Genomic DNA, 15,430 nt, shown 5'->3' with positions numbered 1-15,430 from the left:
TCAATTTCATTGAGGGCTGCATCAGCAGAGGTGGTATTCTACCAGTTCGGATCGGTTTGCCCAAACTGGTAGCAGAAATCGTGGCTGGCCCCGTCCACCTATCCCGGCTCTATAGCATCCGATTTAGGCCCCTTTTAAGCAAAAAGTGCATGCGTGGAAGGCATGCACATACTCACATTTGAGAACCGGTAGGGAAGGTAAGTGAATACCACCCGTGTGCATCAGGGCTTTGGTTGACCTCGGGGGGCTGGGTGGGCATGGCCGATTGGATGTATGCGGCCAATTGGGCGGGCATGGCCAGCGTGACGCCCCCCACTGAATGTTGCCGACTGGGTGGGTGTGGCCATTGAGATGCCACTCCCCAAACTGCTAGCATGTTTCTTCTTTGCATTGGGAGACCTAGCTGAAGCGACGCGGGCTGGCCCCTTATATTTTCCAGGATGGCCTGGCGGGCCGGATCCAACCACATCGCGGGTTGGAACTGGTCCACGGGCCTTGTGTTTGACACCCCTGGTTTAGAAGAAATGATTGACAGGAACTTAAAAGACCTGACCAAGAAGATACAGCAACCGCAGAACAAATTATGTACCTGAGCATTCTCCAAGTTTTCCAGGTGGACACTGACAGATGAACAGTCTCTGGTTGATTTCGTAGCCTACACACTGCATATCTCCTGGGCAAGGCTTCTCTGTGCAAGGATCATTAGAGCCTGGACACAATCCTCCTGTTGTACACACAAGAAGGCAAGAAACAGACTCTCTTTATCCACATTCAAAATAAGATGTTCTTAATGTCCATTAACTTTTCATTTATATGATCCTCAGACCAGACAAAATTATAATTTCATTCCTCTGAGGACATGAACAGCCTCTAAAGGCAGGAAAGGCTGAAAGAGTGGAAAAGCTATAAAACGATTGCTTCCCTTCCCACCAAGATTCATCTTAGCTGACTCCACATATCAATATGAATTGAACCTGAAATCCAAGCTGTTCTGGAGATCCCATAGCAGGAAAACATACAACAACAAAAAATAATGCACTAATAAAATGCGGTTCAAATAACAGAATCTGAATCTAAATAAAAGAATCAATACATATTTAAATAAAAGGGCAAGGGACTGAAAATACAGCTAAGGCCTGTGAGATTGAATGGAAGATAAATAAGTTAATGAAAAAAAGATTGGGTGAATTGATTGGAGAAGTCGACGATGCTACCCTGTTTCCCTGAAAATAATAAGCCCAATCGGGCTTTTGAGCGCATGCGCTAAAATAAGTCCTCCCCCGAAAATAAGTCCTCCCATAAAATATTGCAACACAGCCGCAGCCATGAGGTGACCACGCTCGCCGCCTCCTGCACCTCAAAAATAATAAGACCTCCCCCAAAATAAGGCCAAGCACTTATTTCGGGGTTCAAAAGAAAATAAGACCCTTATTTTCCAATTTAAATTTTCCAATTTAGCCAATAAGCCTGTTCTTTTCTAGTATCTTCCACCCAAGCACTAAACAAAATCGAGACTGCTTAGCTTTTTGAGATCAGATCAGTTGGTGCTACCATTTAATGGGTGTAGAAATCTAATAACCGGTCAATAAACAGATTTTAGCCTCATTATCAAGGTTGCTTCCCTCCCTTGCAAATATTGTCAACCGCAGTGGATAAACATTATGAAGTCAATCCTTATTTTCACCCTGTGTTTCTGAAATCAGCTCAGAGAATTAAGCAGCAGGGTTATAACGTATTTGCTCCCAAACCCAACAATGAATAGTTAAAACAGTCTCTTTAGAAATTTCTGATTATCCGGCTGATTATGCTGACACGTTTCATGTATCAGGATATCACATCAGCACTGCCTACAGATCTGTATGCACAGGATATTTGTTTTCAGAACACAATTAAATTTTATGTCACGTCAGGCAATAATTCTCAACGAGTCTCTCTGCGGCTGACAGAGAGACAAGTTAGGTAGACAAAAAAAAAAAGAAAAAAGCCACAAATATATATGTTGGCTTGTGGGAAGACAAACCCTGCTGAGATTTTTGGAACAGAGCACCACATGTTTTCACAACCTTTTAACCTTTAGTAAAATCTTGACACCAAGCAGGGAAGTCGAGATGCAGCCTTGTAATCAATCATTGCCATGTTTCAGTTGTTTCCTACTTGAGACACGAGTGAGTTCCTACGAGGCCAAGAGGTATATAGGAAGAAGCTAATAATTGAATATGACAGCTCTGTGTGACACAATATTCCAAGACAACTATCACCATGTACTGGCACCTCCCAAATGTCTGATAATACCAATCTTTTTCATCGTTTTAGACAGAAGGCAGAATGGGAGATGGTGTGCGATGAAAAAAATGCGGTCAAGACTTCTGCGGACCTTGAATTAGAGGTAGGTTCCTACCGCTTCGGAACGGTTCAGCCGAACTGGTAATGATTTGGCGGCCTGGGTCGCTGGAAATGGCAGCGACCCAGGCCTGCCACGCCCCCAAACTGGTTCTCCTACATGGCCGCCATCTTGATTTTCGGTTCTGCGCATGCGCATAACAATTGTAATTGCACAAATTTAATTTCCCCCCCTTTGTTTTGTGCATGCGCAGGCCTATTTTTGTGCAAATATGCACATTTGTGCATGCACCGAACCGGCAGTAATGCCGGGAGCAACCCACCCCTGCCTTGAATGGAGGAATTCATGGGCTGTGTTGACACAGAACGTCCATAGATCTGAGGTACAATGGCCACGGAGTAAAACAGTTGTTCAGGCAAACATCTCTATGATGGTAGAATCCCTTGTGCTTTTTCAGGAAGCAACTGGACTTTCTTCTGTTTTTTTCTTATACTAATCCCTTGGAACTCATAGCAATCCTATGTGAATTAAAAAACTCCTTGCTAGCCGCAAATATATCTATCTATGTAAAACCTCTCTCTCTCTTTCTCTCTCTGTGTGGTTTGTTCCAGCATAACTCTGGAACACCTCAAGCAATTTCAACCAAACTTGGTACACAGATAACTTACTCTCTGAAAACAAATACTGTGGAAGTAAGACACCCCAACACCCCTCGGGTGTGTGTTCTGTTAAGATACAGCCTGTTGTGCCTTAAAATGGCTTCTACTGTACAGCGCAGTGGATTTGCCATGGTAACGGCTTCCCAGTACTAGGAGCTCCCTCTGGTAAGGGGGAAAACCCAACATTAGAAATTACGCTTCTGGGGGACAGGGAAAACATTTTTAACTAATTTAATTGTTGCCAAAATCGGGGCTCAGGGAGAAGTTGCTCTTGCAGGCTTCACAGTACTCCACAAGGGGGCTCCCTCTGGTAAGGGTGGGGGGAATCTGACATTAGAAATTATGTTTGGTCTAGACATTTCCCTCCTATAAATAAATAAATACCTGGGCAATGCCAGGTTATTGGCTAGTATTAACATAAGAAGTTTCTTGGATGAGAAGCAAAACGTTTTAAAGGAAAAAAACCAAGAAAATCCAGTTGCCTTTTGAACACCATCTTTGGGACAACCGTGACCTGGATGACTGACAACCTTCATAGAAAGTTCTCAGTTGCGCTCCATTTTCACTGGCTGAGGGCTGGTTAATGAAACCTCTGCAAGAAAACAACCAAAATATTATAAAATATTCATGACTGGCAGAGACACAGGAACAAGGTCAGCCAATAAATAGGCATAGCAACGAAGTCAGCCAATGGGAGCTTAAACAGATCTGAGTCTGTGCAGAGAATTGAAACAGAAACTTAAGCAGTCTGCTGCTCTGAGAAGTAAACTAGCAGTCTGTCTGGGCTTGTCTGCTGATATGAAACTAACTGCTTGTGTTTGCCTGAAACTCTCCTGCCTTGTGTTTACTTGGAAGAACCGCCTGTTGGTATTGTACATTTATTCATCTATTCTTATGTATATAAAGAAGTTAATGAATCCAGCTGAATCAGTTATCTGTGTGTGCTTTCCGGATTTGATTTTTCTGCAACAAACAAACTCTAACAGATTTCCTGGTTGTCTCCCATTCAAGTGCTAACCAAGTTTGTTGCTGCTTAGCTTTTTTGACATAATCAAGATTGGTTTGGCCATCTTCTAAACTCAGCCACCGATGCTAAGTGGCTGACATAATCTTGACATGACCTTTGTGATAATAAAAGGAAGAGCAAGGAAGACCTTTCTATGTGTGATGGAATGTCAGGAGGTTGTAGAGCTGTTATGGAAAAGACATCTTAGTCCTGAGAAAGTAGGAAGTGTAAGAAAGAAAGTCAAAATGGTGGTATAGGGTTTCCTGCCTGGGCAGAGGGTTGGAGTAGAAGACCTCCAAGGTCCCTTCTAACTCTGCTATTCTGTTATAAAATAACTATGCCTTGATTTTGTTAGTATAAGTTGGAGTAGAGAGGACCTTTGACAACCTCTCAAGATGTTGCAATGTACTGACTGCAACCAAGCACATTAGAGACTCCCAATGACTCCTGTTTCTTGATTTTTGCCTTGAAAGGTGGGCAGGCATCGTTTTGAGAGAAAGGCACACAATTTGGTTTTTCAAAATAAGAAAAGTTTCTCCATGCCTTGTGATTTTAGTCTGCCAAGCTGTTCTAAGTGATTGGCACTAAGCTGAGGTTCGGATGCAAAATTTAGAGTTAGAATCTCTGAAATAATTAGTAAGAATACAGATAAGGCCTGCAGAAGAAAAGAAGACATGGAATCGGTTTCCTTTTTTGAGCAATTAGAAAAGCTTCGGAGCTAAGATAGTATAATTATGTGTCCCCTCTTCACTTCTGTCCAACTTCTAAAACTCCCTTTTTAAAACACTGTCATCCTTTAATTTGGAGTAGAGTCGGGGCGATTGAATGGAGACGAGAATTTACTGGCTAGATGCCCTGCCTGACGCCTATGTGGAGTTCACAGCAAATAATGTTTTTTCTTTGTGCCCTAGGAGAGAAACATCTGCCGCTAGGATTGAACTCTCAACCTTCCTAGTGGGAGATGAGCATCTTCACCACTCAGCCACCACGCCGTTCTCTTCTGTCCTACTTCTATATCCTCAAATGTTCTGTTAGGCAACTGGGACTTTATCTGTAGATTTACCTCATTTTGCCCAAAGGGTGATGTTGCTTTTGCTAGCCAACTTATTCTTTGCACAAAGGTGCCATTCAGTACTCTTCTCAAGGTATAAAGAGTAGTCCAGACAGAGAATCAATGGAAGCATTTCTACTTCTTCTTCTTTTTTTTACTCAGGCTCCTGTAGGTTGAATTTTATAGCGATCACAAAAAACTTTTAAAATATTAAAAGCTCGGGAAAGAGTATTTTATGTCTGTCTTTGTGGGCCCCAAGCTACAAATTTTGTGCTACTGCACGGCTCCCCTGCTAACCTGCATTTTCAGGATGATTTCACAATGGCACTGACTAGAAAACCACTAAAGCACTTAGAAGGATGTTATCCATCTTTGGGGATTTATAGCCAAAGCTTGAGTACCTACTTTGAAGTTCAGTGGTTTTTCTGCTGGTCTTTATTTCACCAAGCAAAGTTCATTATGGGAATGGAGGTAGGATTACTCTTGCTAGACCAGTCTGAGGAGGAAAAAAATATATTAATGGCATTTCTCTGGGGCCTGAGTAAAGGAGTAGGAATCCAATCCAACGATTCTTTACTTGGGAGTAAATCTTCCTGAAATGAAATGGGTCATGCCTAACTTGTAAGTTAAATAATATAACCCATGTTATATGAATGTGCTGCTCTTTGGAACCAGAAGCAAAAAGGCAGTTAAAAAAAGCCAACAAATCAAATGTCAAAATGTGGTAAAATTGATCCAGAACAAACAGGACAGGAAATTTCCTGACAAAAGAATTAATCCGTGGAAATACTTGCCTCCAGAAGTTGTGGGTGTTATAATACTGGAGGTTTTAAAGAAGGGATTGAACAACCAAAAGTCTGAAATGGTATAGAGCAGTGGTAGGATTCAAATTTTTTTACTACCAGTTCTGTGGGCGTGGCTTGGTGGGTGTGGCGTGGCTTGGTGGGCGTGGCAGGGGAAGGATACTGTAAAATCTCCATTCCCTCCCCACTGCAGGAAAAGGTTACTACAAAATCCCCATTTCCTCCCAATCAGCTGGGACTCGGGAGGCAGAGAATAGATGGCGGGGCAGTCAGAGGTGGTATTTACCGGTTCTCCAAACTACTCAAAATATCCGCTACCGGTTTTCTAGAACTGGTCAGAACCTGCTGAATAACCACCTCTGGTGTAGAGCAGTGGCTTTCAAACTTTTCCTCCACCACGGACACTGTTTCAATACCTTTTGGGGCCACGGACCCCCAAGACTTAATTCAAAATTTACATCATCACATTTCTTCAATCCTTCGTTGGGCCCCTGTGGTGACATTGTGGCCCCCCTCGGGGTCCACGGGCCATAGGTTCAGAACCACTGATATAGTATTTCCTGCTTGAGCAAGGGGATGGACTAGAAGGAACTCCAAGGCAATGGTGGGTTCCTAACCAGTAAACTACCGGTTCGTTGAGAGGGCGTTTTGCCCACGTACCGTTCATTTCGCTTGCGCGCCCGCCACGCATTGCTGCGCATGCGCAGTTGATTGAAAACTGTTCTACGCATATGCCGTTGATGGCAGAAGAGACCAGGGAACCAGTTCAGGGGTGTGGCAGGCCTGGGTCACCATACCACTGGTCCGAACCGGTAGGAATCCACCACTGCTCCAATGTCCATTCCAACTCTGTTATTCTGTTCTGTTAAGGACAACTAGCGCACAGCAACACGGTACTATTCTTTGAGACTTCACTTAATTGGGTTTATTATATGGACTCTGCTCTTACGCCATGTTGTAATGACTATAAAGTAATACATTCCTGTTGGGTTAGTCCTGTTGGCCAACTAATATATCCACACTGCATTTCCCCCCCTTAATTTCACACATATACATGAAATGTCTATATATATGTTTCACATTATTTTTTTTAAAAAAAATACAGTATTACTGCAGTGTTTCGTGTTCTATTTTCGAAATGGAAAAAAAAAGTTACTTGGAGAATGTAAGAAAATAGAGGCATCTAATCTAGGTTAAAAGAGAAGAGCTGAGGAAAATACACAATCTCACAATCGTCATGTAGGAGAAATGCATTGAATAAGATGAGTAAGATGACCTCTTTCTGGGTTAAATTTAGTTATTTATTTCCTACCTGGTATAATTCACCTGAACATACGTATCTTTACAGACAAAATTGCAGCTTGCTATGGAAAAATGTTTGCCCGCTGCTCATATGCATACTGAAACCCATGCAGGCAAACTGTGCATATGAAAAACATGCATGTGCAAGGATACACGTGTTAACGGCATAAACTGTAGTCAAGTTACTTGGACTCCAACGGAGTCGAGCCGCTGATCAATCAATACATTAAAATAAACAAATACACAAAAACAGTGGTGGATTTTAACACCAGTATTTTGGCGCATCAAAAATAAAAGTTTATGCTGCTCATCCTTAATTTCTTTTGTTCTAGAGATACCCAGGATCGGATTAGCATTTAACAGCCGCAGTCACATATTTTTTTTTAAGCCAACGTTTCCTCCCCTGTGGTGACACAATTATCAGCCCTGATTATTGAACTATAAAACCCTTATCTATGCCATTCATCCGGGGCTGATTCTGCTTTGCCACAACAGGTAAGATCACACGCAGAACAAGAAAAAGATGACATTAATTGCTTTCCAGAACGTGCCCTGGCTTCTGATAGGAATGATTTAGCATGGCGAGAACGGGGAAAAAAAAGCTACATGCAAGAAGCATCATAAATAGCAGTAGAAAATCAATGTGCACAGGGACTGATCCTTGCAATATTTCCAAGATATATACCGTATTTTTCGGAGTATAAGATGCACCTTTTTCCCCTCAAAAAAGAGGGTGAAAATCTGGGTGCGTCTTATACACTGAAGACAGCATTTTTGGCCTCCCAACACCTTTGCAAAATTGGCTGTTCATAGCCTTTAGGAGGCTTTCAGAGTGCTCCTGGGGGCTGGGGAGGGCAAAAATGAGTGAAAAATTGGCTGTTTTTTGCTCGTTTTTGCCCCCCCCCAGCACGCAGGAGCACTATACAAGCCTCCTAAAGGCTATTCATGCCCTTTTTTTGACAAAAATGGGCCATTTTTGGGAGGTCTGCAGACTGCAAAAACTTTTTTTTTTAATTTGCCTCTTCAAAATCTTGGTGCGTCTTATATTCCGGTGCGTCTTATACTCAAAAAAAAATATGGTAAGCACAAAAGGCCCAATAAATGTAACACTGAAATAGAACGGGAGGGACTTCTGAAAATGTCTTCGAACTAAGCAGACGTGGTATTCAGCTGGTTCTCTCCGGTTCGGGTGAACTGGTAGCGGCTGCTACGGAAGGCTTAGCCCACCCGCCCTGACATATGCGCAAGCACTGTGCATGCGCAGAAGGCGGTGTGCCTGTGCTGATGAGGTGCGTGGGAGTGAAACGCGTGTGTGAGCACGCTCACGTTTGCAAACCGGTAGGGCAGGTAAGTGAATCCCACCCTGGTACTAAGGATCCTGGATGGATTTCTTCTATGAGATAAATCAAGATAATTATTCTCTCCCCCCCACTCCACCAAAGCAAACTCTTAATATTTGTACCAACAGAAAGAGTATTTGTAGCTGGAGGTTGTCGTATGGGGTCCTTGGTGCTCTCAGAACTTGGTTGTTTTCTTGCAGATGTTTCACTACTCAACTAGGTAACATCATCAGTGCTAGAAGGGAAGGGTCACCACTGCCTTCTAGCGCTGATGATGTCACCAAGTTGGAAGTCTGTAGAGGTTCTCAGTCATTCAGGTCATGGTTGTCCCAAAGGTGCTTTTTTCAGGAGACAACTGGACCTTCTTGTTTTTAATTTGCTTCTCATCCAAGAAGCTTCTTCAGCTCTGACAGGACAGAGTGGAATTGATGGATTTATAATCCTCTACAGACTTTTGGCTATCCAATTTGGGATGAACCCCCGTTGAATGGTGTGGGAGTAGGAATGGATTTCCAGAGGAAAAATTGCAGACTACAGGAACCATTTGCACTATCCTCAGGTGACCCTGAGGACAGAGATAAACCTCCACTTCAAGGAATAGAAATCTTTCCATTCCCCACTGTCCTGTCAGAGCTGAAGAAGCTGCTTGGATGAGAAGTGAAATGTCTTCAAAGGAAAAAACAACAACAAGATAGTCCAGTTGCCTCCTGAAAAAGCACATTTGGATGTTACCTAGTTGGGTAATGAGACATCTACAAATAAACAACCAAGCTCAGAGAGCACTAAAGGACCCCCCCCCCCAATTTTAGATTTGTTTCATTGGGAGTATTGCAGATGTTCAAGCATCATGTTTACTAACATCTCAGCTGTAGTAGCAGAGATTTTCAGCAGAAAGTTCTACTCAGGCTCCAAATCTCTTCTTGTACAATCCCAAAGGTGCTTTTTCAAGGGGCAACTGGACTTTCTGCTTTTTCTTTGAAGAGATTTCGCTTCTTATCCAAGAAGCTTCTTCAGCTTCTTGGATAAGAAGCGAAACCTCTTCAAAGGAAAAACAAGAAAGTCCAGTTGCCCCTTGAAAAAGCCCTTTTGGGATAACCATGACCTGGATGACTGAGAATCTGCACAGGCTTCTGGTACAATATTGGAAAAATCACGATTATGGTTTTGGATTGAGATTGAGGAGATACGGTTCAAATCTTCACCGAATGGTCGAACCTATGAAGTGATTCAGGGACACCAGCTTTTTCAGTCTAACCCAACTGTGATGAATGAAGCAGCTGAGTGGTTGAATTACTTTCATTTAATTATAACTGAAATTATTGGATCCATTTAATTGCGTTTCTCCTGGTCCACCCACTTCTTTGTCCTAACTGACTTGGATGATAGGCTAACTGACAGATGGATTACTACTGCAGGAGGAGTTCAACATCTGAGAGGTTTATTTGTTATTAGGAATATTATCTCTCTCCCTAGTGACTCTGAGTGACGTGCGGCACTAAAAACAGTTGAAAATAGCACAATAAAATAGAAAGAACAGTCAGGTCTGGATGGAGCAATGAAATATGCCACCTAGCACATCCCCCATGAATGCTCAAAATCAGCAATATTCCAGTTGCTGATTTTGATACTGCCTCATGGATGCCGCTAACCACGGATGTGCCATTCTAAGTAGTGACCATGACCTCAAAAAGCTATGATGATCCATCTGGTCCCAGAAAGAACAGGACACTGTTACTGGTTCAAAAGATCCTTCGTTGATCTCTTGCTTTGTCCAAGATAATGCAGGACCAATATCTGGGCTTTCCATTCCCCACTGGGCTCTATCAAACCCACATTTCACTTTATCTCAACTCCAAATATATTCTGCTAAAGTAGGGGTGTCAAACTCAAAGTCTGTGGGCCAGATCCGGCCCGCGGGGTGCTTAGATCTGGCCCATAGGGACGCCCTGGAAACAACAAAGGACTGGCCCGCAGTGCCTCTACCAGCAAAAACAGACTTTGGGGGGGAGGGGGGATATGCGGCCCTCCCAGGATCCATTTTCGGCTGCAACAGCCTCCTATAGCCCTCTGCCAGAACAGAACAGGAGGTTGTGCAGAGAACTGCAGGAGGCCATAGTGGCCGAAAACGGAGCCCAGGTGGGCCATGTACGTCTCCCCTGAGCTCCATTTTCACTGGCAGAGCGCTGCAGGAGACTGCATCCAAAAACGGAGCCTCAGTGATGAGTGACCACCCTGGCCATGCCCACTCCCCAGCTCCATGAGGCCTCATGTGGCCCTCAATGAAATCGAGTTTGACACCCCTGCCCTAAACTATTCGTTTCTAATGTGGGTGTGTTCTGAGCTAGGCTTCCCAAGAGCATGAAGCAAACTCCTGGTACCAACAAAAAACCCTTTTGTTAATTGACTGTGAATTCTGCTAATTCACCTCAAGCAAAGTCTTTCAAGGGAGGATTTACAGTCACAGACCTTATCTGGCTTGGAGAGCTGCCAGGCCGATATCTGCAAAACTTGGCAAGGAGTCTCGGAGAGTCACGAACAATAAAGCGAACTAATTGTCTCCTGCAAACTCCACTCCCCTTTTGCGCCTCTTTTATTTCCTCTGGGAGGGGCCATTCATTGTCCACCTGTGGCCTTACTCCCAAGTCAACCCCTGTGCTTTAGCTGTTCCCTTTGTCTGGCAACTCTGGCATGCGCACTTTGGGAACAGGCTCCAGCTGTTCTTCTGCCTCATTGATGTCTGATTCTGAAGGCAGCTGATAACTGGCATACGGCCCTGGCTCTTTCTCTGCCTCTGACACAGAGCCCTCATCAGAGCCTTCCCCAGACTCCAGGACAGGCCCATGTTCCTCCCCAACCTCCTCACTGTCCGAATCTGCTGCCAGCTCTGCTGGCCGCTGGCAGGCCACAAGGGGGGGACTGTTCCAAAGAGCCAAGAGCTACCCTTTTTTCCCTCATTTAACTGCAAAACAACAACAACAACAACAAAACCCCAAAACAAACAGCCAACTAAAATATAGAGGAGAAAGAATTCTCAAAACATGGTGATTATTACTGGATTACTGGTGTGGCACTAAAGGCTTGGGTTTGAGTCAGACCTTTTTTTAGACATGTCATGCTACAGAATGAGAGCAAAAACCCACAGCACAGAGCCTGCTCTCTTCTCTCCTCGCTTTCCCCACCCTTCCAATTATATCTTCTGTTATTTTCCAGACAGTAAAACCAACTGCTGTCATGCTAGAAAATGGTGCTCTGTCAGAGTTAGCGCTGACTTATGACAACCAGTATTTAAACTATATTGTATCCCATGCAGTGGTGTCAGCAAAATTTCCTGAATAGCTAAATCACTGTCACATTCTGCCACTCCCAAGTTCCCATTACCATGAAAATTCACCACAAGCGGCGGTTCTCCGAAGTATCTGGTCTAGGCGATGGAAATGACCATAACCACAAGGCCTCTTAATGTTCCTGCAGTGGTGTAGAAAATGACTAGGAGAATGGTTTTAAAAAGCTGATCCAGCACCTTGTGGTAGTCGTAATTCAAGCTCACCGAGAAGATTAAGCTATGATGCGAGGACACTGAAGGATGCACTGGTTGGTGGGGATGAACTTGCAAAGGAGACACAACTGTTGTGTGCAATTTAACAGAACAGGTAACAGAATAACAGAGTTGGAAGGGGCCTTGGGGGTCTTCTAGTCCAAACCCCCTGCCTAGGCAGGAAACCCTACACCATTTCAGACAAATGGCTATCCAACATCTTCTTAAAGATTTCCAGTGTTGGAGCATTCACAACTTCTGGAGGCAAGATCTGTTCCACTGATTAATTGTTCTAACTGTCAGGAAATTTCTCCTTAGTTCTAAATTGCTTCTCTCCTTGATTAGTTTCCACCCATTGCTTCTTGTTTTACCCTCAGGTGCTTTGGAGAACAGTTTGACTCCCTCTTCTTTATGGCAACCACTGAGATATTAGAACACTGCTATCCTGTCTCCCCTAGTCGTTGTTTTCATTAAACTAGACATATCCAATTCCTGCAATCATTCTTCATATGTTTTACCTCCAGTCCCCTAATCCTCTTTGTTGCTCTTCTCTGCACTCTTTCTAGAGTCTCCGTATCTGTTTTACATCGTGGCAATCAAAACTGAATTTGTTTTCCTTACTCCTTGGATGTAAGTTGAAGAAGCTAAAGCTTCACTTTGTCTTTAACGATGTAAAAGCCTATTATAAATATTATAATTTTAACATAACCGTTGTTTGGGGTTTGAATGTAACCTCCTATTTCTGTGGAATATCCATGAAAAGTGGTATTTAATTCATTGATTCAATTTTATGGCTGTTTAACCACTATGAACAAATGAATCACAAACAAATCAGAAAGGAAAACAGTTCATAACAAAACAACAAGCAATTTTGCAACGGAAGATGCTAACCAAAATGTTCCAGTTTGCTTCCTAGAGGTGAACTCGCTTGAAAATCTGGTCCAATGGCCAATATTAAGTTCCTAAGACCCTTAGAAAAGTCAGCTTGGTTTGACAGAGGGGCTCATAAAACTCCTCCTGATACCAGTCAAGACCCTGAAATTTTTGGATAGACAATTCTGCAACTATGAAATTGCAGCTTGGGAACTTCATTTCGTGCACATCCTCATGCCACAATGGATGAACTGGCTTGATGTGCCAAGACCCAACACATCACGGTTTAGCATTATGTGTGAACCAGCATTTCCAGTGTTTCTGGAAACCATCATTTGTAAATGGAGTGCCAATTCAGGATCACATGAGCACAATTCTCCTGTATTAGTTTCAACCGTATTTTATCATTCATCTGTTCTGGTCATATTTCATCCTTTGTTGTTAAGCAATATTGTAAAATTAAACGGAAACGTGTTAGCGGAACCGATAATGGCCAGGGATCTCTGTGTTAGTTGTATACCCACCCAACTTGCAAACTATAACCCTATGGAGCTAACATTGGATTTGGAATAAAAAATAAACAATAAACATAACAGCACTACGACATCACACTACAAAACACAAGTAAAGTAAAAGTAAGTAAACGAGTAAAAAACCCAGCATGCTCAAAATCTTAAACCAATTTTCCAGACAGGCTCATTCAATACCTTAACTCAGAGGTCGGCAAACCTAAACACTCAAAGAGCCATTTGGACCCGTTTCCCACAGAAAAGAAAACACCGGGAGTCACAAAGGTCCTAACCGGAAGCCCCCTGTTCAATTCTGGAGCTGACCGGAAGTTCGGGTCCCCCACCATAGAGTCTCCTCCTAGAGCGGCATACTTTTTCCTCTACCTGTCATAACCGAAAGTCCTATCAATTGTGGAGACAACTGGAAAACCCTCCCCTTGCCATAGAGTCTTCTCCTGGTGCACTGGGCTTCTCTCCCCTCCCCCCCCCCGGAAGCTCCTCTCAAAATTGTGGCGCCGACCGGTGACGGAGCCACAGCAGAGGGAGGAAAGAGCCACATGCGGCTCCAGAGCCGCAGTTTGCTGACCCCTAGACTAGACCAGTGATGGCGAATCTTTTCGTCACTGAGTGCCCAAACCGGAATGCACATGCACGGTGCCGGAGCACCAGAAAACGGCCAGAAAAATGCCCCAAAATAGATCATTTTTGGGGCTGTTTTCAGGCCGGTTCTTGGGCTGAAAAATGGCCTGAAAACGCCTCAAAAACAGGCCATTGTATGGGCCAAAAACGGTCTGAAAAACAGCCTGAAAATGGCCTGATTTTTGCATGTTTTTCAGACCATTTTCTGGCGTTGGCACCCACAAAGACCAGCTGGCCAGAAACCAGAAGAACAACTGGCGACATTGTGCTTGCCCACAGAGAGGGCTCTACGTGCCACCTCTGGCATGCGTTCCATAGGTTTGCCATCATGGGACTAGACATATCCAGTTCCCCACAACCAGGAAATTCAATTTAATTTTATTAAAGTTTATGAGACGAGCTTAAGCATTTTGAAACTTAAACTTTAAAGACCGAAGTAAAAGGACCTGGACTATTCCATCTACTTTCCTTGACTACTATTCAAACCAACACAAAGGGCCAAAACCCCTTGAGAGAACCAAGCCTTTTCTCCTGCATCTTGCAGCCTATTTTGTGTTTCAGTAACTATCCCTGCTAATCAAGGTAAACTAAGTGAAATGGCTCCACAGCTGGTGTGCATAAACAATGAATGCCCACGACATCTGTCTGTGGGAATAAGCTTTGGAATAAGATGCATATTTTAAGAAGGAACATCCCTCGTTTGTGTCAGCCTTTCTTACGCCGTGTAAAATTTGGTTGACATTCTCTTCGGCGGATTTATTTCAGCTCAAAGGTATTTTTCTGCCAATATTTCCTTCTTAAGGGCGCGAATTCTAGGAACGGGGCATACCAAAAAAATATACCATATTTTTCGGAGTATAGGATGCACCGGAGTAGAAGACGCATCAAGGTTTTGAAGAAGCAAATTTAAAAAAAAATTTTTTTTGCACTCTGCAAACCTCCCAAAAATGGGTCCTTCCTTTTTTTTTCTTTCAAAAAAAGGGCATGAATAGCCTTTAGGAGCTTGTAGAGTGCTCTTATGTGGGGGGCAAAAAGTAGCAAAAAACGGCCCATTTTTTATGAAAACAAACCCATTTTTGTCAAAAAAAAAAGAGGCACAGACAGCCTTTAGGAGGCTTATAGAGTGCTCCTGGGCCATTTTTTGCTCATTTCTGCCCTCCCCAGCCCCCAGGAGCACTCTGAAAGCCTCCTAAAGGCTATGCATGGCCATTTTGGTGAAGGGGGCAGGGTTTCGGGAGGAAAAAAATGTATTCAGTGTATAAGACGCACCCAGATTTTTCAGCCTCTTTTTTGAGGGAAAAAGGTGCGTCTTATCCTCTGAAAAATACGGTAGCCTGCATTTAATGGACCACAGCGATGGTCCTTAGGCTAA

General features: G+C 43.4%; 1 protein-coding gene across 6 annotated transcripts in view; it reads right to left on the bottom strand.

Moving 5' to 3' along the window:
- Positions 1-15,430, bottom strand: part of FAT3 (FAT atypical cadherin 3) — a 569,348-nt gene that overhangs the window by 47,431 nt on the left and 506,487 nt on the right. For all 6 annotated transcript variants that reach the window (XR_014175185.1, XM_081950682.1, XM_081950676.1 and 3 more), the window contains one exon: positions 590-724. Coding sequence is in view for 5 of the 6 variants with exons in the window: in XM_081950682.1 (XP_081806808.1) it covers positions 590-724 (135 nt within the window). In the remaining variant the exon portion in view is untranslated. The remainder of the gene's footprint in view (positions 1-589; positions 725-15,430) is intronic.

Source organism: Natrix helvetica (genome assembly GCF_964273705.1).
Source record: "Natrix helvetica genome assembly, chromosome: 4".
NCBI classification, from domain to species: Eukaryota; Metazoa; Chordata; class Lepidosauria; order Squamata; family Natricidae; genus Natrix; species Natrix helvetica.
The sequence above is the reverse complement of the archived record's forward strand: the minus strand, read 5'-3'. Positions and strand labels throughout refer to the sequence as shown.